Source organism: Eschscholzia californica, unplaced genomic scaffold (assembly GCF_041429995.1).
Source record: "Eschscholzia californica isolate CP2 unplaced genomic scaffold, dmEscCali1.0.p SCAF_5, whole genome shotgun sequence".
NCBI lineage: Eukaryota > Viridiplantae > Streptophyta > Magnoliopsida > Ranunculales > Papaveraceae > Eschscholzia > Eschscholzia californica.
In genome coordinates, this window is record NW_028238472.1 from 38,385,891 (window position 1) to 38,413,032 (window position 27,142).

The 27,142-nt window shown below is 38.0% G+C and overlaps 2 protein-coding genes across 2 annotated transcripts; one reads left to right on the plus strand and one right to left on the minus strand.

Moving 5' to 3' along the window:
- Nucleotides 1-12,783: 12,783 nt before the first annotated feature.
- LOC147539050 (uncharacterized) lies at nucleotides 12,784-13,284 on the plus strand. The gene has a single exon (XM_086643060.1). It carries the CDS (start codon nucleotides 12,784-12,786, stop codon nucleotides 13,282-13,284), a length of 501 nt encoding a protein of 166 aa, XP_086499186.1.
- A 5,024-nt stretch (nucleotides 13,285-18,308) lies between these two features.
- Nucleotides 18,309-20,011, minus strand: TMM (Leucine-rich repeat (LRR) family protein). The gene has a single exon (XM_086641903.1). The coding sequence runs from the start codon at nucleotides 19,979-19,981 to the stop codon at nucleotides 18,518-18,520; it is 1,464 nt and encodes a 487-aa protein (XP_086498029.1). The 5' UTR covers nucleotides 19,982-20,011; the 3' UTR covers nucleotides 18,309-18,517.
- Between the last annotated feature and the right edge of the window lie 7,131 nt (nucleotides 20,012-27,142).

Sequence of the window (27,142 nt, forward strand, 5' to 3'; positions counted from 1 at the left end):
AAAAATCGACTTAACTCAATCAAAGTTGGTACAAGATCCAAACAGTGGAAATATGGGTTCATTTCAGTTTAGTCAAGCGAGAGCTCGCAAAAACACGATCAAGCTTTTAATCCTTCGCGAGTTGCCGATGCAATTTGTGGAGGACCCTTTCTTTCAATTTTATATTACTGATTCCTTCCATCCTGGGTTCAAGTCATTTTCTAGGAGCACTGTTAGAAATGATATCCTTAAATACTTTAAGGAAGAAAAAGATGCACTTAGAAATGCTTTACTTAGTGCTCCTGGTCGAATTGCTCTTACTTCTGATATCTGGTCTTCGAACCAGAGGCTTAGTTACATGTGCATAACAGCGCATTACATTGATGAAATTTGGTGTGTCCAAAAGAGAATCATCTCTTACATTCTGTTGGACAAGTCTCATACTGGGGAACATATTGCCAATGTTTTGTATGATAAGTTAACTAATGAATGGATGATATCTGGCAAAGTGTTTTCCTTGTCAATGGATAATGCTAGTGCAAATACTGTGTCTGTTTCTCGTTTAATCGAGTTAATGCCTCATTTACCATTGAGAGGCGAATTATTTCACGTTCGATGTTGCTGTCATATCTTGAACTTAGTTGTTCAGGATGGTTTTAAAGTTCCCCAGTTTAAAGAAATGCTTACACGGCTGAAAGGTTGTCATGAATATATCTCTGCATCGGAGACTCGAAATGCACAATTTCGAACACATTGTGAATCAAAGAACTATTCTCCTAAAAAATTGCAGTTGGATGTAAAACATCGTTGGAATTCAACCTATCTTATGTTGAGAAGTGCCCTTCCGTTTAAGGATCCGATTGACTCGTTCTTATCTGATCGATCTCCACCTTTTGTCTTATCGAGTAGTGATTGGCAGCATGCCAATTTGTTGTACAAGTTTTTGAAGCCTTTTTATGAGGCAACCAACTTCTTTTCTGGTGTTGATTATGTGACTTCTAACTCCGTCTTGGAGTATTTGGTTGATATTGGGATGGTATTTTTGGATAATCGACATGATCCTATGTTTGCGGGCATTATTCATTCGATGGAGGCTAAATTTTGCAAGTATTGGGGTGAAACTCCCGTATTGTTTGGTGTTGCATGTATTTTAGATCCAAGGATCAAAATGAAAGTTGATATGCTCTTAACCGAACTTGAGAACTGTTTCGATACTTCGGCTCATGTTATCAAGTGTTCTACTGAGCAATCTATCACCATGATCGGCAAGTTACGTGAATTATCTAAAGAATATATGTCTGATTTGAGTGTGCCTACATCCGTTTCTTCGTCGTCTACTGTTGATCAACCCGAGAGTGAGCCCGATGGACCGTCTAGGCGTGGTGCTTTTTAGAGAAGTATTAAGAGAGTCCGAAAGGACCCTATAGCTACCGCTTCCGAAGAAATATCTAGATATGAGTCTGAGCTAGATCCTGCGGTCGATAATATTGAAAAGTTCGATGTTTTGGGTTGGTGGAGTGAGAACGAGAAGAGGTATCTGATTTTGTCCCGAATAGCACGTGATGTTCTTGCTGTCCCGGTTTCGACTGTTGCTTCAGAGTCGGCTTTCTCTTTAGGTAAAAGAATTTTGGGGGACTATCGGAGTAGCCTAACTCCGGAAATGTTGGAGTGTTGTGTTTGTCTTAAGGATTGGTGGAAACATGAGCTTAATGTTAGTTTGAAGGAGTTTGATCCGTTAAACGACGGGTTTCCCGAACCAACTCCTAGTCCTAGCATTTCTCAAGTTCAATTGCTCGATTAATGAATGAAGGAGAGAAATGTAACTTTTTGTTTATATTTTGGACTTTTTGTTATTAAAATGTTGGAGGGAAATGTACTTTTTGTTATTAAAATGGGTGATTATGTAATTTTGTTTATGATATAATCTGATAATCATATATATAATGGTTGGTATTTTAATTAATTATTGTTTTTTTATTAATTTATTATTTTATTATTAAATTATTGTTTATTTTATTTTTTTTAATAATTCATTAAAACCCGAGCCCGCCCGACCCGAGCCCGCCCGACCCGAGCCCGTTGAAACTCGTTCGGGTAGCCGGGCTCAAACGGGCTACGGGCACTACAAGTGTTTGATTCGCCCGGCCCGATCCGCCCGGCTCACTACCTCGGGCTCGGCTTATCCGAGCCCGACACTTGGTAGTCCGAGCCCGACCGAGCCCGCCCTATTCCCACCCCTAGTTGCAACTACATTTGTTGAAAGAGTTTTTTAAGATATGAAGTTAGTCAAGACACGTAAGTCGACCCTAGTTTTTAGGAGGCCCAAAGCGGATCACAAAATTTTGGCTCCATTGGAGGAAAAAATACAGTGTTTTGTACATTTTATGATGTAAAAAATATTAAAAAATGGTCTTGTAGAAGTTGGACATGTTAATCTATGTTACTTAGACGCACAGTTAATCTATGTTACTTAGACGCACACCTTCCCAAGTATATAATGATTTATTCAAAATTAGTTCATTTTCTACAAAACTATAGTTGAGAAATGGGGTTGGGGATTTGAACACGGGTGTGAAAGGACAAGTAACAAGCATTAAACTGATGTGCTACAACTTCCTTGATGTTCAAACTGGACCTGCTCTAATACGTACTTACTACTAGCACATTGACCCCCTTCTAAACTTGGGGCCCAAAGCGACCAAAGTTCTGAAGACACGCTTAAGAAACAAGGTGAGTGATCCATAATTAAATGGTAGTTTAGTAGTCTTTATTGACAATAAGTCGATTATGCGAACATTTCAGAAGATGAACTCTTGTAGAGGTCAACTGCGCTATTAATCCTTAATGTATTACTATTATTTATGAATATAAGTATTTTGTTAATTTCAGTATTTGAAAAAAAATTGAGTATATAATTCCGCACCCCCTTGACCAAAATCCTAGATCTGTCCCTGGAGCAACAAAAATTCTTTTTCGCAACCAGTATTTAGAGGTAGTTATTTTTTAGTTTTCTCGCAAGTAAAATTAAGTTTTCTCTTCCTATTCAATATCTACAGGGAAGGTTAATTTTGTACATGAATTGTCGTTTGGTTAGATAAGTAATTTGAAATTTAGTGTTTCTTTGGTGGTCAATATATGGACAACCAAATATATTATGTGTACAACTATTTTTGGGTCTGGTGCAAGTTAATTGTGATTGACTTAATTTTAAGCGTTTTTCTACCATGTGTCTTTAGGGCACATAATAAACATTAAATTTTTGCATTGAAAATGTAATTTCTTTACTACAATCAATTATGGGGTTTCAAACTAATTGTAATTCCTCTTTTATCCTTAATCATTTATGGTTTCAAACTATTATCACTACTTTTTTTTTTTTTCTCTCAAGATTACGTCTTCTTAATTAATGACACATTTTTCCTTTTTCCCTTTTTCTTTCTTTCTCTTACGAACAATTACAACTAAAATGGCTCTTAATTATATTAGTCTTAATTAATAGTAACATTCTTTTTTCTTTTTCTCTCTCTTACAAACAATTACAACAATCAAATTATTTCTACATCTATTCTTTTTTATCTCTAACAATTTAAAAAAAGGTTACACGTCAACTAACATATTGTCATAGATTAAACAAAATTAATTCATCTCCTGTTATAAATTACAACTTCTGTACACTAGAGTTTAGAGGTATGTTTTTTTTTTTGTCATTTTCTACAAAAAAAGATCTTTACCAATTCACATTTCTTTCTACCAAATGTTCGATATCAAGTGAGACAAATGTTTTTCAAAAAAAAAGTGGGACACATGACCGCAAAATTTCAGTTTATAACTGATGTTATTTTGGGAGACTTTTTGGCATAAATTGTGACTATAAATTGGTTGATGAGTAACCTTTTGTTATTGGTATTTAATATATTACAACTTAATTATCATTATTTTTCAATATGAAAATATATTTTTTTTATCTTTTCTTATTAATTTATAAATCATTTTGACAAAGAGATTCTGACAAATAGTATAAATAGTTAGTGAATCTAAAAGTAATTTTTATAAATGATGACAAAAGGTACACATATATTCTAGAGAGAATGAGTTAATTCATAGAGGATATAGATTGATTTACAATAAAAGAAAACAAAAAATATATATATTGGAGTAGAGATAAATAAAAGTTAATCTTAGTTAACTAGAATTATTTTTAATGATTAGAGATATAAGAGAATAGATGTAGAGTCATTTTAGTTGTAATGGTTCGTAAGAGAAAGAGAGAGAAAGAGAAAAAATATGTCATTAACTAAGAAGACTAATATAATCTTGAGAGGTCAACATTATTCTTGAGGAGATCTAGCTTCTCACCGGATACTAATACGAGGGATTAGTTGATCGGTTTTTTCGGTGCTACTAAGTTGGGATGGAGAAGGAGTTTGAAGATATGATTGCCCTAATGGGGAACCTGATGGGGAGAGAAAGTGAAGGAAGGATTAGACTAGTCGAAGATGATATCAAATCTGAAGATGAAGGAAGAAAGAGTTTAGCTATTAAGCTTATCTCAGGAAGAACACTAAATCTGAATGTTTTGAAAGAGATATTAATCGGTGCCTGGAGGCCAATTGGAAAAGTTTGGGTGAATGAGTTCCATGAAAACTCATATCTTATTACCTTTGAATTAGTTACTGATAAGGAGAAGGTTGAGGAAGGGTCTCCTTGGTATGTACAAGATGATTTACTGATTTGGGAGAGTTGTGATAGGAACAAAGTTCCAGCTGATTACAGCTTCAGTAAAGTTGATTTTAATCTACAAATACATGGACTACCTGTTGAGTACCTCACTGCTGAGGCTGTAACAAAGATTGCTAAGATGATAGGGGATCCACATAAAGTTTCTGAAAGCGATATTAAGAAGTGGGAGAAGTACGCCAGAATTAGGGTTTGCATGGATATAAAGCAAGCGTTAAAATCAGAGATAACAATAGAGTTGTTAAACTCCAAACCTTGTACTTTGAAAATCAGGTATGAGAAATTGTGTAAATATTGTTATTTTTGTGGAAAGATGGGGCATTTAATGCTAGCTTGTGAAGCAAGAGCCAAGATTCGAGAGGCCATATCCGATAAATGGTCTACTGAGTTACAAGAACAAGCAAAGAAATATCTACTTCCTAGGTTTAATGATGAACTAAAAGCAGATTTTAAACCTAGGGTAAAAGTGGATAGAAGCAGATTGTCGGAAGTTGGTTCAATAAATAGTCAGGGAAGAAGAGAGGCGCCCATACACAAGGAAGGTTTGGAGAAAGTTATAATTGCTGGAAAAAATTTAGGTATGGGCGAACAAACCACGCCGCTAATTTCAGGGTTATCGAGAACTATTAGACTTCCATTAGGGAGAGTGGATTCGTTAACTGACACCAACCAGCTAGACGAGGATACTATTACAGAGGTTGTTGTTACACAGCTTTCTCGCAATCCACAGCTAACTACTATGGAGGACACAATTATTTCATTGAATAACAACAAGGAGGCTCTAATGTATAATAATGTTGGTCGTGAGAGGGAACATGTACAACAAAAGAAAAATGTCCATATGAGGGTGGAAAACTCTATAGTCAAACCAATAGATCCTATCTTGATGGATGTTACTGATGATGAAGAAGTTGGAAGGCAGGAGAAGAGTTTGGTAATAGATCCTTCAACAAGACTAGAGCAAATAATAGTTGAACACAAATATGACAAACATGCAGTAAACACTAATCAACTAACAAAAGGGATAGAGGAGATGGTGTTTGATATGGGTATGACATCGACAAGCGAAGGTAAAAAAAGGGTTAACTATGGCCTTAAAGCTTCTTCAGGTTCGATGAAAAAGCTAGTAAGAGGAAGTAGTAAATTAGCTAATCCAGCTGGTAGTTCTACCAATAATAAGAGAAGCAGAGAGTTGAGTCTAATGGATGAAGATATATATTAAATTGAAGGAGGAACAAGAGATATAATTATCAAAGGTAATTTCATTGATAGACTTGGGTACATATTTATAGAGATTACAATAGGGTTTGTAGAGAAATAATAAATAAGGAAATATTACAAAGAGGAAACAATTAAAATTACAATTGCTATATTATGTATTTCTTTCTATCTTGGGGAGATATCTTCAAGATATCTTCCTTTTCTTCAATATACTTCAATACCCCCCCGCAAGTTGGAGCAGGGGAAGGAATCCGAATCAAGCCCAACTTGGAGAGTAACCGATGAAATGGATCTGAACCAAGTGGTTTCGTAAAGATGTCAGCTATCTGATCGGCAGAGCGAAGGTGAGTCGTTTTAATAAGACCAGATTCAATTTTCTCCCGAACGAAATGGCAATCGATCTCGATATGCTTTGTACGTTCGTGAAAGACAGGATTGGCGGCAATGTGCATAGCCGCCATATTGTCACAGAAGACCTGAAAGGGTTCTGGAATTGAGACACGAAGGTCTTGAAACAAATATTTCAGCCACTGCAGTTCCGCAGTGAGTGTAGCTAGAGCCCGATATTCTGCCTCAGCCGAGGATCGGGAAACAGTCGGTTGTTTCTTGGACTTCCAAGACAACGGACTTGAACCAAGCATAGTGAAGTAGCCGGTGGTCGAGCGACGGGTGATGGGACAACTAGCCCAATCAGAGTCGGTAAAACCAGAAATAGTTAGAGTGCTGGACGAAGAGAGAAGGATGCCATGATTCATGGTGCCTTTCAAATAACGAACAACTCGAGTAGCCGCATCCATATGATTGGAGTGGGGATTTTGCATGAATTGACTAAGGTAATTCACAGAAAATGAAATGTCAGGACGAGTCACCGTGACATATAAAAGTCGACCAATAAGACGCCGAAACGAAGTTGGATCGTCTAATGGCGTACCATCAGTAGGTAATAACTTTAAGTGTTGTTCCATAGGAAAAAGACTTGGTTTAGCTCCGAGGAGACCCGAGTCGCGAAGAATGTCCAACGTGTATTTGCGTTGACAAAGGAAAATGCCTTTTGGGGAACGAGATACTTCGATTCCAAGAAAGTATTGAAGTCGTCCAAGGTTTTTAAGAGAAAAACGTTTCTCGAGACGTAATTGAAGAGATGAAATTTCCGAGGCATTATTGCCGGTGATAATGATGTCATCTACGTAAACTAAGACGTAAATGGCAGTCGGACCATCAAAAAAACAAAACAGTGAATGATCAGAAGATGACTGTTTAAAACCTTCAGCTTGTAAGCCGGTAGAAAATTTGGCAAACCACTGTCGAGAAGCTTGTTTTAATCCGTAAAGGGATTTGTGCAAGCGACATACTTTGTGGTCACCAGTCCTGGAAAACCCAGGTGGAATAGTCATGTAGACTTCTTCATCCAAGTCACCTTGGAGAAAAGCATTATTCACATCCAACTGATGGAGGGGCCAATCTTTAATGGCAGCAACGGAAAGAAGTGCACGAACAGTGACCAATTTGGCGACTGGGGCGAAAGTATCATGATAATCGATGCCTTCTACTTGGGTATAACCCTTGGCAACGAGTCGCGCTTTATGACGTTCAATTGATCCGTCAGAGCGGTATTTGATTTTGTACACCCATTTACAACCAATTGGTTTCTTTCCAGGGGGTAAGGGAGTTAATGACCAAGTTTGATTTTGTTCAAGAGCTTGAATTTCCTTATCCATTGCAGCACGCCATTCTGGAAAAGCCTTGGCGGCGGAATAGGATGTGGGTTCTTCCGTATTGACAACAGAAGTAAGAAATGCTCGATGGGAAGGGGTGAATTTTTCAAAACTGACATAGTCAGTTAAGGGATATTTGGTGGAAGTCGTAGGTGTAGTAGTACAAGAACAAAGATAGTCAGCCAGATGGGCAGGACGTCTCGTTGTACGGACTGGTCTAGAAGAAGGTAAAGGTTCTTCGGGAGAAGTAGCTGAAACCGGGGTGGTGTCAGAATTCGAAGGTGAAGGTTCTTTCGAAGGAGAAGCACCTTGCAGAGGGGAAATACCTTGCGAGGGAATAACAGAGTCAGAAGGAAGCTCGGGAGATTCCTCCGAGGAAGAAGCAGCGGAAGATGAGGAGTCTAACACAATAGGTGGGATGGGGGTCGCGTCAGTGGAAGAGTGTGAATGGTCGTCGACCAAAGACGGGAGAGTATACAAGTCCGGATGAGGCGAGTGGGTATCGTCGATGGGACTGAAGTAATAGGCGTCCGATGAAAGCGGAGTGAAGGAGGTAGGTTCAGAGAATGTCGATTGACGTTCAGCGAAAGGGAACTTATCCTCAAAAAAACGCACGTTCCGGGAATCATAGAGATTGTGTGTCTCTAAATCGTAAATGGTGTATCCTTTCTTCCCAGGCGGATAACCAACAAATATTCCAGGTTTAGCTCGATGATCGAACTTATTTTGGATGTTGGTATTGGTTGCAAAACATAAACAACCGAAAACTCGGAGAGCTAAGTAGTCCGGTGGAGAATCATATAACATTTCATAAGGAGATTTGTATGAAAGTATTGGAGTCGGCATTCTATTGATTAAATAGGTTGCCGTTTTTAAACATTCCCCCCAAAATTTTAAAGGGAGATGTGCTTGAAAACGCAAAGCGCGAGCAACATCGAGTAAATGACGATGTTTACGTTCGACGACACCATTTTGTTCGGGTGTGGAGACGCAACTGCGTTGATGGAGAATTCCATGAGAATGGAACCAAGTTTGGAGATCATTGGATAAGAACTCGGCTCCATTATCAGAACGAAATGTTTCAATCGGGTTTGAAAATGTATTTTCAGGACTCGAGGATATAGATTTAATCTTCTTATGATATTGCTTAGAAACAAACTGAAAAAAGAAGTTTAAATGTGTTTTAGTCTCAGACTTGGTTTGCATAAGGAATGTCCAAGTAAATCTGGAGAAGTCATCAACAAGTGTGAGGAAATAACGCTTGTTGGTTAAAGATGGAACCGGAAAGGGTCCCCAAATATCAGCATGAATAAGTTGAAAAGCAAAAGTACTAAAACTACTACTTTTATTAAAAACCAACTTAGATTGTTTTGCCATAGGGCATACAACGCATTCATGCGACTTATTAAAGGAAATAAACGGGAAACGTTCTGATAAAGTACGTAAACGGCCTAAATTAGGATGTCCAAGTCGACGGTGCCAGACGTCGATTGACTTATTCAAAGCAAGTGCAGTAAAATTCCTACGGAGAATGTAGAGTCCATCAATAGCATCAGCCCGACCAATCTCCTGATGATTTGAGATCGTCTGAAAAAGGCAATGAGTTGAATCAAAATAAATACCAGATTTCAAAGATTTACAAGTCTGATTTACAGACATCAAATTAAATTTGAAATTAGGAATGTAATAAACTTGGTCAATAGAGAGAGAGTCGGAAAAGACGACTCTGCCAATGTATTTGACTAAGTAAGTCGCTCCATCAGGAATTTGAACATAACAAGATGGTGGTGCTAAAGCATAAGAGCTAAAAGCATCTAGAGAGAAGCAAACATGGTTTGAAGCACCACTATCAACAATCCAAACAGAAGGGTGAGATAGGGAAGTACCTGACATCATAGCAGAACTGGAAGGAGTTTGTGCATTGATAACTGCCATAATGCGGTCATAGTCTTCTCTGGTAAGAGTTGGAGCTGCAGAAGAGCTGGAACCCTGAGAAGTGCTACGGGCACCACCTGGACGAGGGGGGCGACCATGTAGGAGATAACATCGATCAACAGAATGACCGAGACGTTTGCAATGAGTGCACATTACATCTCTGTTACAAGTGTCAGCAATGTGTCCATGAAGGTTGCACTTAGTACAATAAGGACGAACTCGCTTATTTTTCGGGCGAGGTAAATCACTTTCTTTCAACTTGTTAGCAGCCGTGATCTTAGCGTTGAAAGCGTGAAAGTCAAAAGGAGCATTGATCTTATTTTTCTGCTCTTCTTGAATGACCAAATTATATACCTTGGCCAGAGAAGGTAGTGGTTCCATGAGAAGTATGTTATTGCAAGTTGCAGAATAACGTTCATGAAGACCCATGAGAAATTCAATCGTACGCGAGGTAAGATGATATTCAATAGTTGTTTTGCCAACAGGGCAAGCACATGAAGTGGGTGGGATGATAGCATCCAATTCGTCCCAATAAGACTTCAACTGAGAATAATAAGCTGAAATAGTCTGGTGCTCCTGAGTAAGGGCAGAAATCTTTTTCTTCAGCTGATAAATGTAGGTAGCGTTAGACGTAGCAAAACGCTCCTTCAAATTCTTCCAAAGATCAAAAGCAGAAGCCGAACGTCTCGTGCTACGTCGGATTTCCTCGCTGACAGAATTGGATATCCAAGCAGCCACCATGGTGTCACAACGGGTCCATGCATGAAGTTGCGCAGGATCCGTCGGTTTAGGGAGCGACCCATCGATAAAACCTTGCTTATTTTTAATGATAAGAGCATCGTGCATACTGTGAGCCCATTCAGCATAGTCTGGACCGGTAAGAACGGGATTAACACCAACAGAAGTGGCATTATCCGAAGGATGCACATAATAAGCCTCACATATTTGAAGAGGAGGAGTAGTGTCTGTCATCGGTGGAGTGTCATCTGAATTCGAGTTCAGATCACTGATGTTGGCAGATTGTCCAGAAGTCATTGTTCTGTAAAGAATAGAAAAAAATAATCTATTTTAAAATCAACGTCACAATAATATGTAAGGGACGGTTCAGAATTTGCACAACTAACAGAAGTGTCGGAAAGAAAAAAGGAAGTAGGTGCTGTCTCAAATAGTCCAAACAGAAGTGTTAGGAAATAAAAGGGACAGCCCAGAATGTCACAACTTAACAGAAGTGTTGGGAAGTTAATATGACAGTAGATGCTGTCACAAATAAGCCAAACAGTTTATGGACTGTGGGGAAAAAAAACGTCACAAACGTGAGGTGTCACAAAAAGAAAGTCAAAAGTCTGGGTCAGTCAAAGTCAAAGCTGGGTCGGTCAAGGTCGGCTGACTGTAGTCAAGTCAACAGAAGTAAAGTCACGGGTCAAAGCAACAGGGTTGAGTCAAATTGGTTTGACTCAGTTGCGTCAGTTATCGCCGGCCAAATTAGGGTTCCGATGAAATCTCGCCGGCCAAAATTAGGGTTCCGATCAAGGAACAGGGAGGTTGATTTCCGGCCAAAAATTTAGGGTTCCGAGTAAAAAAACAGGGGCTTTTGTGAGGTGATCGAAGGGACAGGTTTTCGCAAAGAGAGATGGCTGGAAACCGAGATGGTGGGTTGTAATTTTTTTAAAAAAATCCGATCGAGAAAAACTAGGGTTTCCGATCAAGTTTTAATGGTGTAGAGAGAGAAACGTCGGGGGAAATAATATCTCGGTTTAGATGAGGGAAAACCCTTCGCGGTCAGACGTCGGAGACTTTGCTTTCCTTCGTCTGTAACCTAATTCCGGCGGAAAAACAAAAAAACCCTAGAAGTAGTCACCGGAGAAGATGAAGTTGGTGTCGGGAACCAAAAGTGATTTTTTGGTTCCGATCGGGAACAGAGTTTGTTGTGTTCCGGGTTTAGTTTATACACTGGTATTGGAAAATACCAGGTTAAGTCTATTCTGGTATACAAGTATACCAGGTTTTCTCTATTCCGGAGTAAAGATGTACCGGATTAGGTCTGTTCTGTTTTTAGATAAACCAGAACGGAAAAATTCTAATCTGAATCGGAACAGGATTAATTTTAACCTAATTCTGGAACAGAACTATTCATAACCTAAAAATAGGTTAAAAAAATCGAAAAAAATTCGAAAAAATTTGAAAAAATTCAGAAAAATTGTGTTAGTAACTGACCTTTGAAGATGGAGTTGGGATGCTCAAAGTATAACGATAATAAGAATCCGTAGAGCTCCTTAGAATGAATAAAATCCGAATAAACGAAATAATTATTATCGAGTAGAAATCCCAGAAATATCAACTTTGCTCTAATACCATATTAAATTGAAGGAGGAACAAGAGATATAATTATCAAAGGTAATTTCATTGATAGACTTGGGTACATATTTATAGAGATTACAATAGGGTTTGTAGAGAAATAATAAATAAGGAAATATTACAAAGAGGAAACAATTAAAATTACAATTGCTATATTATGTATTTCTTTCTATCTTGGGGAGATATCTTCAAGATATCTTCCTTTTCTTCAATATACTTCAATAAATTGTAAGAAGGCAGTTTCTAAATTTAGAAAGAAGATGGCTGTGGCGGTTTTGTGTACAAAGGCGGTTTCAATTTATTATTTCTGAATGGGTGAAGGCAGCCAACCCTATAAGGCCGCTCCCTCAATGATAATACAAAGTTGGAATTGTCGGGGTGTGGGGAATGACCCGACGATTCTGTCCTTGAATTCATTCCTCCGGGCGATCAAACCTTCTATCGTTTTTTGTCAGAAACTAAGTTATCACAAAGTTCTACGAATAAGTGGATTCAGAAGGTGGTGTATAAGAATTCATTTATTGTTCCGGCTATTGGGTTGAGTGGTGGATTATGGCTCTTATGGGATGATGATGTGAAACTAGAAATTATCTCACATTCGATTAATCACATTCATGTTCGAATTGAGGAAGTAGGGATTTATCACAAATGGAGTTTATTAACAGTATATGGACCTCCAAGTACAAATGATAGAGAGGATTTCTGGAATTTTATGAGAAGATTTAGCACACAAGTGGGGGAACCTTGGTGTGCAATTGGAGACTTTAAGCCCATCTCTATGGAATCTGAAAAATGGGGTGGTTCCGGGTTTAACAAAAAGGCGGCTAAATTATTTCGAAATATGATTATTGATTGTAATTTATTAGATATTGGGTATTCAGGTCCGGCCTATACTTGGGCTAATGGGAGAAGATGTCAAGATCATATTCGTGAGAGATTAGATAGAGTTCTGGCTTGTACCGACTGGAGAGTCAAATTTCCGAATGCTAATGTGAAACACTTACCGAGATTCAATAGTGACCATGCACCCATTATCTTGAATACTGAAAAGATGAAATCACGAGGTAAGATGCCTTTCAGATTTGAGGCCCATTGGACGATACATGAGGATTTTAATCAGATCTTGGAAGAGAGTTGGAATCAAACTCAAGGAAGTTTTACACAAAAACTCCCTCATATTGCGAAGATGCTGAAAGAATGGAGCAAATTAAATGTGGGACAGTTATTTGTTCAAATTAAAACAGTTGAGGAGGAGCTTTTACTTATTCAGAACCGGCAGCCTAATGAAGCTAATATTGCGGCAGAACAGATTGTTCATGATAGATTGGCAAGATTGAGATAGATGGAGGAGGTTTTCTGGACTCAGAGAGCCAAAAAACATTGGGTTACTGATTTGGACAAGAATACAAAATTTTTTCATTTGTCGGTGCTCAATAGAAGACGAAAGAATAATATTAATGTCGTAAGGTTAGCTGACCATTCTTGGTCGGCTGATCCTACAATTATTTCTAACATTTTTGTAGATCATTTTTTCAGGGTTTCAAGGGCTGAACCAATTGAGGCGTTCCCAGAAGATCTAGCACTGACCGATCAACCATTGCTAGATACAGAGAATGAGCTATTGTCCGTTCCTCCTTCGAAAGATGAAATCTGGAATGTCTTAAAAAATATGAAGGCGTGTAAAGCTCCGGGACCAGATGGGTTTTCGACAATTTTCTACAAAAAATGCTGGAATATTATAAGTGATGATGTTACTTCTCAAATTCAGACAATTTTTATGTCAGGTCAGTTACCAGGTAATCTGAATCATACATTTATAGCTCTAATCCCGAAGATTCAGAATCCAGAAACTCCAGTTGATTATCGACCTATCTCATTATGCAATGTATTGTATAGAATTATTACAAAAATTCTGACTTGCAGAATCAGGCTGTTATTGGAAAAATTATTCTCACAAGTACAAAATGCTTTTGTGCCGGGAAGACAAATATCAGATAATATTATCGTGGCACAAGAAATCTTTCATACTATGAATACTATTACCGCAAAAGAGGGAGCCTTTCCTCTTAAGGTTGATATGGCAGAGGCTTATGATCGGGTGGAATGGAATTTCTTACGAGAAATCCTACTTCGATATGGTATTAAAGATAAATCATTACTTCTTATTATGAATTGCGTTACTTCGGCATCTTTCTCTATTTTATTGAATGGAAAACCTAAAGATTTTTTCCATAGTGAGCGGGGGTTAAGACAAGGATGTCCGCTAAGTCCTTACCTTTTCATATTATGTTCCGAGACTCTCACCAAGTTAGTGGTTCGGGCAGAAACTGATGGGTTATATAGTGGCTTAAAACTGAATAGGCATGCTCCGAGTGTCAGTCATTTAATGTTTGCTGACGACTTATTCTTTTTTGGCAAGGCTTCGGAATTTAATGTTGTACAGCTGAAACGGATTATTGATTTTTATGCTTCATGCTCGGGGCAACTTATAAACTATCAGAAATCGTCGGTTAAACTAAGTGGAAATTGTGATTCTATAAAGAAGGAAATGGTTATTCTTGGCCTAGGAGTAAAAGAGATGAAAGATGATGACAAATACTTGGGGAACTTTCTACTTAAACCTAAACACAAGATTAAATCTTATGATTTTATAGTGGGTAGAATCGAGAAGAAGCTTTCGGGTTGGAAAAGAAAGACACTTTCACATGCGGGGAGAACTATTCTTCTCAAGAGTGAATTGTCTTCTATTCCTGTTTATTTCCTCTCTACTAACATTGTTCCTAAAGGGGTGATTGATAATATTGAGAAACACCAAAGGAATTTCTGGTGGGGACATGATACGGATTCCATGAAGATGCACTATTTAAGTTGGAATAACTTACAGGGTAGTCAAAAAGATGGAGGACTAGGTATTCGCAATATGGGATTGGTGAACAAAGCTATGGTTGGGAAATTGGTATGGAGGTTTATTACTGAACCCAATGCATTATGGGTTAGAGTTTTGAGAGCAAAATACCTTAAAAATTCTTACGATTTTTGGTTACATGAGTCTAAAACGTCATGTACTCAAACGTGGAAAGGTATGTTACTAATGAGAGAATTCATCAAAGAAGGTCTATGTTGGTCGGTTGGAGATGGTGCATCTATTCGTATTTGGGATGACCCTTGGGTTCCTAACTTAAGGGGTTTTAAACCAGGAAAAAGATTAGAAAACCAAGACATCCTAAATTTATTTAAAGTCAAGGATTTGATAACCTCTACCGGAGAGTGGAAGAAGGAAATTATAGTATATATTTTTGACGAGTTATCCGCAAGGGCTATACTTCAAATTTAGTTGAATACTAGAGGAGGTGAAGATAGAATCATATGGGTGCATACAGAGAAAGGTAAGTTCTCGACTAAATCACTTTACAAATCTTTAGAGAAATCTTTCCCAACGACGTCACAAAGTGGTAATACAATGTCGAACTTCTCTTGGCAATCTTTTTGGAAAAAATTACATGTGCTGCCAAGAGTTAAGTATTTTATTTGGCGGTTACTTCGGCAAGCTCTTCCTACAAAAGATAGAGCATTGAGATTTAATTTTGTGGTCTCTAAGTTATGCCCTTTCTGTGATAGGGAAGAAGAGACTATTGATCATTTGTTTAGGAAATGTAGAATTGCAATGGAAGTTTGGAGTTGTTCCTTATTGTCCCTTAGACTTGATGGAGATATAGAGTTCAAGGAAGTATTGTTGGAATGGTTAAAAGAAGGAAGCGATGCCAACAAATTGAAGTTGAGAATATACACCATTTGGTGTTTATGGAAGGCTCGAAATAAACGTATCTTTGATAATACCTTACCATGTGTAAATACCATTGTTCAACAGGCAGTCAAAATGTTAAGTGACGAAGAGAATGAAGGTGTGGAAACAACTGGGACTGAGCTACAGTCGGAAGATAATTTGAGCGGTTGGTGTCCTCCTTATGTAGGTGATATTAAAATAAATTTTGACGCGGCATTTAATCAAGGGATGGCAACAATTGCTGTTGTGGCCAGGAATCATGAAGGGTCGTTTTTAGCAGCCAAAACTAAAGTTATGGTGTTATCGGATGCAGTGGTGGCGGAAGCCATGGCAGCGAAAATGGCAGTCCGCTTGGCAACAGAATTGAAGCACCAACAGGTTATTATTGAGGGGGATTCATTGCAAGTTATCTCGGCTTGTATAGCAGTTAATGAACAACCACCGGAGGATAGAACATATAGTTTCGGATGTTCAGTTGGTGGCGCAAAATTTCGATAAACTAGAGTTTGGGTATTGTGCTCGAATCATGAATAATAGTGCACACTTACTTGCAAAATTTGCTTTTATAAATAATGTAACTCAAAGTTGGGTGCATCCGAACATCCCTTCTTGCATTGTAAGTCAATTGGCGACTGATGTAGTCAATATTTCGTCTTGATAAAATGAGGCCAAGGCCTTTTCCCATAAAAAAAAAGGGTTCAAATCATTAAGGATAAAAGAGGAATAACAATTAATTTGAAAATTCATACTTGATTTTAGTAAAGAAATTACATTTTTAATTCAAAAATTTAATGCTTATTATATGCCCTAAGGACACGTGGTAGAAAACCCTAATTTTAATAGGGGGACAACTCTCTCTCTCTCACTCATCATCTCTTTCTCCTTTTATGAACATCAAATTCCTTTAACTCCTCATCCGCTTGAAGATTCAATGGAGTTTCAGATACTTCAAAGTTTTCCAACAATAAATCATCAACTCGATTTTTCAAAAGATTTCAGTGTTTTGAAGATCATTTATTCATATACAGAAATGTTACATACATGGAGGATTGGTAATAACCCTAACATTGAAAACCTAAAAGGCTAAATTAATTTAATTGATACAAAGAACATAGGGTTAATTAGGGTTAATTTAGATCAAGTGTTCAGCTAAGATAGGGTTACCGCTTTCTCTCTCATCATCATCATCATCATCATCTTCATTCCCATGAATCTCCAAACCTTGCATGCCATCAACACAATATCTTCCATCTCCATCAGAAGAACTTTCATTAACATTTGAATCATTTACTTTATCAGACCCCTCCTCACATCCGTTCTTTCCCACTACCAATAACTTCACTTCCATGAATTTCCGGCATAACCCCTCCTTTTCCGTTCGAACATGATCCTAGTCGGTCAAAAATTGGAGCAATTTCGATGAAAACTACCATTGTTAGGATTTTCCTTCAATACAGCTTCCATCATTCAAGAATTTTGACTAATAGATTATAATCTTCTAAATTTTACAACTTCCATCATTCAAGAATTGTGGCTAATAGATCATCATCTTCTTTCCCATCTTCATCATTCAAGAATTTGAATTGGAGAAACCCTAATTTTGTAGATTTTTTGAGTACTGTTCATTATAGTTGTCGTTCTTAAGAAGGATTTGAATAGGAGAAACCCTAATTTTAAGAGAAACCATGATTTTGAATCGCCTCAAACCATGGTTGGATTTTTTCTTTGATTTGTTGTTGTTAAGAAAAGAAAGAGATGATGAGAGATAGAGTTGTCCCCCTATTAAATCGAAGTTAATTAAATCAGAGATTGTTGACTTGTACCGGATCCGAAAATAGTTGTCCGGATAAGATATTTGGTTGTACGTGTATTGGCCACCTTTTCTTTAAGTAAATGGAGGAATTTCGTCAATACATCTCCATCTTTTTAATTGCTTTCATCGAATTACGACTTAATAAAATTTATTTTTGTCAACACTTTTTTATTTTATTGTTCATGAAAGAAAGACAAAACAACCTTAGATGCAGAACACATTTACCTTAAAATTTACAACTACGTAAAGTGTTCCACAAATTTTGTCGTTCTGAAGGCACGGGCTATAGTAATTACACAAAAGCAATTTTCTATAATTCGAGCATATCTTACCAATTGTAAATTTGTAATGCCCAAAGGACGTAGAAAATGTTAAAATTTGTTTTCAAATCTTACTCTTTTTGCATTCTAGCTAAAAGTTATTTCCATCGTGACCTAAATTAACATTAACATTAGAAAGAAAAGTTGAGGATGTTTCTTATATGGCCCACTTATTGGTGATCAAATTCTACCGTGGTATTTCTTTACGAAATATCGAGATGATCTCCTTTATGTTTTTAAGTTCAAGCACAATAAATTTATGATTCAACTGTTCCCCAACCGTGTTAGATAGAAAAATGAAAATATGACCATCTCAGCATTTCTTGATTAATTAGAAGACAACACAAGAATGTTGTCTCAAGTAGGTGTTCAAAGTCTCAACAAAAAAAAAAAGAAAAAGTAGGTGTTCATATGGGAAATAAGCCCCCATTTCAACAAAAAATTAAAAGTAGATGTTCACATGCCACATAACCCAAAATTGCTAACCTGGGAAGATGTATTTCATAGATTGGAGTATACATATGATGTACTAATGATATCTGGTCTCTCTTTTGAGGGTGGAGTCCAATCAGTTGGACCTCTTCCAATAAAAGATGAGCATGCTAAACAATACTATATTATGTAATTCTATGAAAAAAAAATACAATCTTTACAGTAACTATTGAAAGAAAACTAATGAAATGAGAAGTAATAAAGAACTTAGACGAATCGACAAGTCAATAGTTGAGGCGGATGAGTTTCCAATTGAAATCGAAAAATGTTTATCCGCCAAAGAGAGATGTTGGGTTGTTGTGATGGAATTCGGATCTGGTGCCCCACAATAACCAATACCCGTATTAACGGATGAACCGAAATCCTCTTCATGCACATAATTTGTGTCATAACATAGACCCGAATTATTAAAAAGCTTTAACTTTCTACCCATTTTCCAAACCACTTCTCTCTTTAATGGAATAGGACCCATTAATTGGTTATCATTTAGCCTCAACTCACTCATTTCCTTAAGATCTTGAAAAGTTTTTGGGATTGTACCATTAAGACGATTGCGATCTAAATGAAGAACACGTAAATTAGGTAATTTGCCAAGCCAGTTGGGTATTGGTCCATGTAATGCCATATCAGACATGACCAAAATCATCAAACCCTTAAACCCATCGATAGATGGTATTATTGTCGATTCCATCCTATTCCCTTTCAAAATTAAAGCTTGAAGAGTATTCAAACTCCCAATTGTTGTTGGAAATGGACCTGATAATTGATTATAACTAAGATCCAAAAGAATCAAACTCTTAAGACCCTTTATTGATTCGGGTATGGATCCTGAAAACCGGTTCCTGCTCAAATCCATCTTTACAAGTAAAGGGCAATTACCTAGGCTTTTAGGAATGGAACCCGTAAGGTAATTCTGATTCAAATCCAATACATTCAAAACCGGGTATTTTAAACCCGGAATCATTCCGGATAGTTTATTGCAACTCAAGTCTAATGACTTTAGATTCTTAAGCCATCCTAGTGACACAGGAATTGAACCGTTAAGATTGTTCTTGTGAAGATCGAGGACTTTTAAACGGGTGAGATTTCCTAACTCAGTCGGAATAGGGCCCACGAGTCCGTTGTCTCTAAGGACCAATGTTTGAAGTGTGGTTCCCAATTGACCTAAAAAGGACGGTACCGGTTGTGGATTATAACTAAAACAACGGTAAAAGAACAATGTTTTTATGTGAGGAAGTTTAGTAAGCGAATGCGATAAAAAAGAACGCCTCTGATCGCAAGTGGGAAAAGCTGTGTCGTCAGAGAGAGCACCAAATGAGAGTGAGACCACATGGTAGACTTGATTTTTATCTGGCATACACTCAATGCCATGCCATCTGCCACGACAAACATCAGGGATGTCAATAGCCCAATCATTTCCGGTTGCCTTCATAATGTCGTAAACTGCTCGTTGTTCATGGGGATCGGTGTGGATATTGTTCTTGTTCATGCTAAAGCCAGTTTGCGGGGCATCAACTAATGCTGACGGGACACCCGACTCAGACACGACGACAGTGTACGACCAGACATAAGGAACACAAATTAGGGTTAGAATTAGTGTTTGCAGGAGAGAAAGACTGGCGTTCACCATGGTGAGAGATGTAGGAGATCTAGTTTGGGTTCGTTTATATTTTTGGTGGTAGGAAGAAGTATTTATAGGAAAGCATGAGAATGAATAATAAAGGTGTCACAAGAAGAGATAGGGGTTGTATTTAATAGACTGACTTTGTGCATTTATGTGTGTCACGGGAAATTTCATACGAAGTACTAATATAGTTCTTGTTACTAGTTCCTTTCATCATAAAAAGATTCTTGAGTCGGAGTCAATGACTGATTCACTCAGTTCTATGCAGAAGCAATCTTTTTGGGAAATAAGCAAATTCTTATTTTTTCTTTTGCAAAAACAGATGTTTGGTTGGAGTTACCGAAAACTCTACTTTTCTCTGCGTACCTTGTATCGGATATTCGGATTCTCCACACTTTTTTCGACTGGTTCGCAATTTAATAGTCCAATTTAGCATACCAGAATAGTTAAAGTATGTCTAGATGTCAAAGTTATAGTGTTTTTCTATTTATTGATTCTTGTTTTGTTTCATAAATAACGTGTAATTTATTGTTAAAGTTTCATACTTTATTTCATTTTTTTATGTGTCATACATAACACATTATGTATCAACAATGTTTCTTCTAAAAGAGAAAAGAACCAAAATCATTTTTTCTTGGAAGATTGGACCTTAATCCCTTTTTGAATTTTATTTTGGACCTAAGACTCGTGGACCCTTCTTGCTTGGGTTTCAGACTCACTGTGAGTTGGTACTACCTAAGAGTGGAAATCCATATCAAAGGCAAATATAAATAGTTTAACTTGTATTTGGTGAAAATTAGTTCCCAGCTTCAAAAAAAAAAAAAACTTATGTTTGGTAAAATTAGAAGCATATTTTGGACTGGTGAAGGTATTTAGGGTCCTTCAGTAGTTAATTTTTTTTTTACATTATAGTGAAAACTAGAAGCATATCTTAAAATTTGTTTTCGACCTGACTTACTTTGGACCTTAATTTGCAGGTTGGGCATGAAATTTCGAAGGCCCGAAACGAGTTTGAAAAATGGGGCTCACACGCGTTTCACAAGAAAAAAAATTGTATATCGAAATTTTCTACATTTTCTTTGCACGTAATGTGAGGTATCGACTCGGGTTCTAGGAGAGCCCTCGTCGGTCCTTAGACCTTCCGATCAAGTGGTTAGCGTATTCAAAACTTGGCGAGTCAGTAGCTTGTTCCGTTTCTTCTTCTTTTTATACCAAAAAAAAAAATATTAGAAAATATTTTTTAGAGAAAATAACGTAAAGAAATTCAACCTTCTCTTATTTGGTGCTTATGGTGACAGTGTTGATTGTGGTTTGATGGTGATTGCAGTGTGGAGGTGTATTGATGGTTGTGGTTCGAGGTTTAGTAATTGTGGTGGTACTAGAGGTACAATGCTAGAAGAGTAATGGCGGTGGTGGTAAAAGTGTCAGATCCAAGTAAAGTAATTCAAAAAAATACATTTTAATAAGAAAAAAATGTTTATGCTTGAGATTGAACCTGGGTAATTGGATAAAAAAAAATTGTTTTGTTTTCACATTGTAAGAACTCGTTGTTCAGAAAAAGAGCGACACTAATTTAATCGAGATATATTTGCAAAAAACGAACTAATCTTCATCCGAATTTTGCAGTTAGAAATTCTATTTGATTTAGACTTGTTTCATTTCTTGCTCTGATTTACTTACAAATTTACCAAAAAGATAAACTTAGTAATTATACTATTTTATAGTAATACTTTTTTAACAGATATTCATTGTATTGTTTAGATGTTATTTCATTTTAACATAATAGAAAATGGTAGTAAGAAAATAAAATTATGTAAGTGCCCTAGCTTTTTTTTTTTTTTTGACGAGGAAACATTGCATTAATGAAAAACGAGCGTACAATATACAAACAAGACAACTAAAGTAGAACAGAAACAAAAGAAGGTACATAATTCCACACTTTTCGATCCTCATTTCTTCCTCCCCATTTTGCAAGCGCATCTGCTGGAGCATTACAGTCTCTAGGTACAAAGGTGAACATGATGCCCTCGAATTTATCTATCATGGATCTAACTTGTTGCATAATCTTTAAGGATTGCCAATGTAGTCCTACACTTTGACCATTGATGAATTTGACAAGAGCTTGATTATCGCTTTCTATGTGAGCGTGAGTGATGTTCAATTGTAACGCCCATTGTATACTTGAAAGGATGGCTAGTCCTTCACATTCTTCCACGTTTTGGAACCGCACCGAGTCTGCTGCTGCTATAATGAAATTCGACTCTTCATCTCTAATGATACATCCTATTCCGGCCGGATCTGTAGCGTTGGTAAAAGAGGCGTCGACGTTCAACTTTAAGTATGGTGTCGATGGAGGTCTCCATGTTTGTTGCTTAGTGTTTTTCCTGCATTTGTTAGTGAGAACAGTCTCAATCTTGAGAGGAGTGATAGACGCATTATTAATTCTGTCGATTATTTGTCGCGGGTTTTGTTTGTTCGTGTTAAAACAATTTTCACATCGGGCTTTCCATATGAACCAAAGGATATATTGATTGGTGATATCCTCATTTAGCTCTCTCCATTGTTTAATCCATTGATTAGTAGAGCTAATTTGATCCGTTCTCACCTGAAAATGAAACCATATTGCTTTTGCAAACGTGCAATGAAGCATCACATGATCTAAAGTTTCGTTTTCATCACAGTTAATACAAGAGAATTGGTCTCCAATGAACTTGCCGATTTTAGCTTTTACAGGTAAGCTATTAGTGCAACACTTCCAAAGAAATAGTTTCACTCGCGGGATAGTATTCATGTTCCAGATAAAGAGCCAGTCGTTTTGATCCTGCATGTTGTCCGTGCTTCCTGTTCTTAAATAGTTATACATAGATTTTTTGGAAAACTACCGGATTTAGTTAACGTCCACAACGGTTTATCCTCTTGATTATTTTGGATGTTGATGCTCAGGATAGATCTGCATATCTCATTATTAAAGCACTGCTGTAAAATCTGCAAATTCCAGCTGTTATTAGTAATAAGTTGTGATACCCATTTAAGGTTAGACCCAGTTTGGTTAGTTATGAAGTGCCCTAGCTTTATACATTTCAATCAGTGAAGAAATATGATAAACAAACAAAAACACAAAACTCAGAAAATGATTGCAACCCATTATCAATATCAACTCTTTTTAAGAAACGTTTGAATCATGAGTGCTAAACATAAGAAAAAAGATTTAAAAAAATCAGACATTTGATGATCTTAACTATTTGACCTAAATTATAATATATGATGTGAACTATAATATTTGGTGTAGTGCTGAAATGAAGTCTTAATGTAAAATGAAGAAAATGTTAAAGATTGTGAATTAAAAAAAAAATGTGAAAGAACTTTAATAGTGTTGTTGGAGTAACTAGTAAGGAGGTGTGGGGACTTGAACACTGTCTTTTAGGACATTGAACAAGGACTAATCCTCGGTGCTAAACTTTGATGTTTAGATAAAGACCTTTCTTTATACGTATGTTAAGGCTACCACATTCCACCTGTTATAATTAAAAGGTCGCGGAAGCTATCGAACCTATCGTAGAAATTGATCCGATTATGAAGATTAATCGAAAAACTAAGTCAAAATCAAATATGCGAACAGAATTTAACGAGGTTCGGCTTTAAAGCCTACGTCCTCGGGCGAACAAGAAATCTTTATTGAAGGATAGATGAAGACGACTCACACAACCCGCAAGTTCGTCCCAAGATGGTACCGTATAGTAATAACCTTCTATACTAAATCTTCGACGACCGAGAAATTTAACACCGCTCAAAAAACTATGAAAATTTCTCTCACTCTTTAGCTCTCTCTCTCTTTAGCTCTCTCTAAAGAAGAGTTGTTGTTGCTTGTGTTGGTGATTATACATTGGCCCTTAACCCCCTATTTATAATAATATAAGCCGGGTCCAATTTGTGAATCCAATTCACAATTAGAAACTGCCACAATTAGAAACTGCCACAAATTGGCTCCATAAACCGCCATTGGACAAACCGCCATTGGACAAACCGCCACAAGTCACCTAAACCGCCTCTCACAATTCTCCACCTCGTACACAATTTGATACACTTCAAATTTTGGACGAACACCAGGATACTCCTTGTAAGATATATCTGCTTCTTGTAACTTCATCCGACTGCACCATATGACCATGGCTGCCTACGTACCCTTTTACAGGATCAAGCCTACCGTAGTTCTACCAACCCTTCACATAAAGATTACCTTGTCGCCATTACGCCCTTTCGGGCAACTTAACACGAGCCGATTTGCAGCAATTCCAGACAATGCTGAAACTTGCTACACGTCACCACTTTAGTCAACATGTCTGCGGGATTCTCATCTGTGTGTACCTTCATGAGAGAAACATCACCTTCCTCTATGACATCTCGTACAAAGTGATACCTGACATCGATATGCTTAGTGCGAGCATGGTGAACCTGATTCTTCGCCAAGTGGATCGCACTTTGACTATCACACCATACATCCACGCACTCTTGCTTAATCCCTAGATCATCCAGAAGACCCCACAACCACAATGCTTCCTTCACACCCTCGGCCATAGCCATATACTCGGCCTCCGTAGTAGATAACGCAACTGTAGATTGTAACATCGATCGCCAACTAACTGGAGCACCATGTACCTTAAATACATAACCAGTAGTAGATCGCCTTCTATCTAGATTGCCAGCATAATCCGAGTCAACATAACCGCTTACCTGACATGTGTCTCCACCAAAGCACAAACCCGTATCAACGGTACCCTTCAAGTACCTCAAGACCCACTTCACAGCTTCCCAATGTGTCTTCCCCGGGTTTGTCATAAACCTACTAACCACACTGACCGCCTGTGAAATGTCCGGACGAGTACACACCATAGCGTACATCAAACTGCCAACTGCACTAGCATACGGTATACGATCCATATGATCCTTCTCCACCGTAGTAGTGGGAGATTGTTTTCCCGAGAGCCTGAAGTGTGGTGCCAAAGGTGTTGACACCGCCTTCGCATTCTGTATCCCGAACCGAGAAACTACTCGTTCGATGTAACCTTTCTGATTCAAGTACAGTTTCTTACTTGACCGCTCTCTCTTAATCTCCATTCCCAGTATCTTCTTTGCAGCGCCCATGTCTTTCATCTCAAACTCTTGACTGAGTTGAGATTTCAACTTATCTATCTCCACCATGCTTTGAGAAGCAATAAGCATGTCATCCACATACAAAAGGAGATAAATAAAGTCACCTTCGCGAAGCTTCTTGATGTATACACAACAATCATAGTCACTTCTGCGAAAACCATGTTTTATCATGAAAAAATCAAATCGTTTGTACCATTGGCGAGGGGATTGTTTTAATCCGTAAAGAGACTTCCTCAAACGACATACTTGATTTTCTTTGCCCTCAACCTTGTATCCCTCAGGTTGAGCCATGTAAATTTATTCTTCCAAATCTCCGTGCAAGAAGGCGGTTTTAACATCGAGTTGTTCCAGCTCAAGATCCCTGTGAGCAACAATACTCAATAGCACCCGAATAAAAGTATGTTTCACGACCGGTGAGAAAATCTCATTGTAGCCGACCCCTTCTTTCTGTGCATAATCCTTGGCCACTAGTCTTGCCTTATACCTTGTACCATTGATCTGGGAAGAATCCTCTTTCTTCTTGTACACCCATTTACAACCAATAACAGACTTACCTTCGGGCAATGGGACAACCTCCCATGTCTTGTTCTTGTGAAGAAACTCCATCTCTTCTTGCATAACAACCAACCAACTCTCTCTTTCCTCCGCGCTAATAGCTTGTTTGAAGGTGACCGGCTCGTCGTCTTCCACCGAGAGTGCATATTCAACCAGATTTGCCTGCCCGTAATGCCTAAGAGGTTTGTCTGACCCTAACCTCTGTACCGGCTTATATAACCGTTTTGGCCTAGTGTGTACCGAAACATCCTGCTGTTGTTGTTGTAAAACTTGTGTACCTTCCCCTTGAACCTCCTCATGATCGGGTTCATCAATTTCCTCATCCTGAGTATTATCCTGATGCTCCACCGGATCATGATTCCTAGAAACCCGTTGGTCTTCGGCTTCTACTTCCACTACTTGAGCTTTAGTAGACCCAACATCACCACAACTAGGCACCGTAGCTTTCGCCATAGCTACAATAGATGACTCATCAAACACCACATCTCTGCTGATTACAAACTTCTTGTCTTCCGTACACCATAGCCGATAACCCTTGACTCCTGTAGCATATCCTAAGAAAATTGCCTTCTTTGCTCTATTGTCAAGTTTGTTACCTTTAACATGGTAATAGGCCGTACAACCGAAAACCTTAAGTCTCCCGTAATCTGCATGTTCACCTGACCACACCTCGTAAGGTATGCCGCCATCTAAAGAAGAATGTGGAGACCTATTCACAATATAACAAGCTGTAGCAACAGATTCTGCCCACCATACTACGCCTAATCCCGAATTGGAGCGCATACATCTAGCCTTCTCAAGTAGTGTACGGTTCAATCTCTCTGCGACTCCATTCTGCTGAGGTGTGTTTACTACTGTCCAGTGCCTCACAATGCCTTCGTGATTACAAAACTCCTTGAATGCCCCATCCGTGTACTCGGTCCCATTATCCGACCTTAACGTCTTCAGCTTTCGACCAGTTTTGTTCTCAACCATTGCTTTCCACACCAGGAATGTGTTGAATACCTCATTCTTATGCTTCAGAAAATAAAGCCAGACAAATCTCGAATGATCATCAACGAATGTAACAAAATACCTGGAACCACCCTTGGAAGGTAACTTTGCCGGTCCCCAGACATCGGTGTGTACGTAGTCTAACACCTCTTTGCTCCTGTGCTTTCTTGTAGAGAACGTCACCCTGTGTGCCTTCCCGAACACACAATGCTCACAAAACTCCATGCAAGGCTTCTTCATGTCCTTCAACAAGCCTTTCCCGCACATCAAAGATAGACCCTTTTCTGACATATGCCCAAGGCGCATATGCCAAAGCCTCGTACTAGCCGTTGGATCCCTTCCACTGATTCCTACTGCTACATCTCCCGTAATTGTTGTCCCCAAAAGTTTGTATAAATTACCGTAACGAGTACCTCTCATTACCACCAAAGAACCCTTACCGACTTTTATGGAGCCATTCTCTATAAT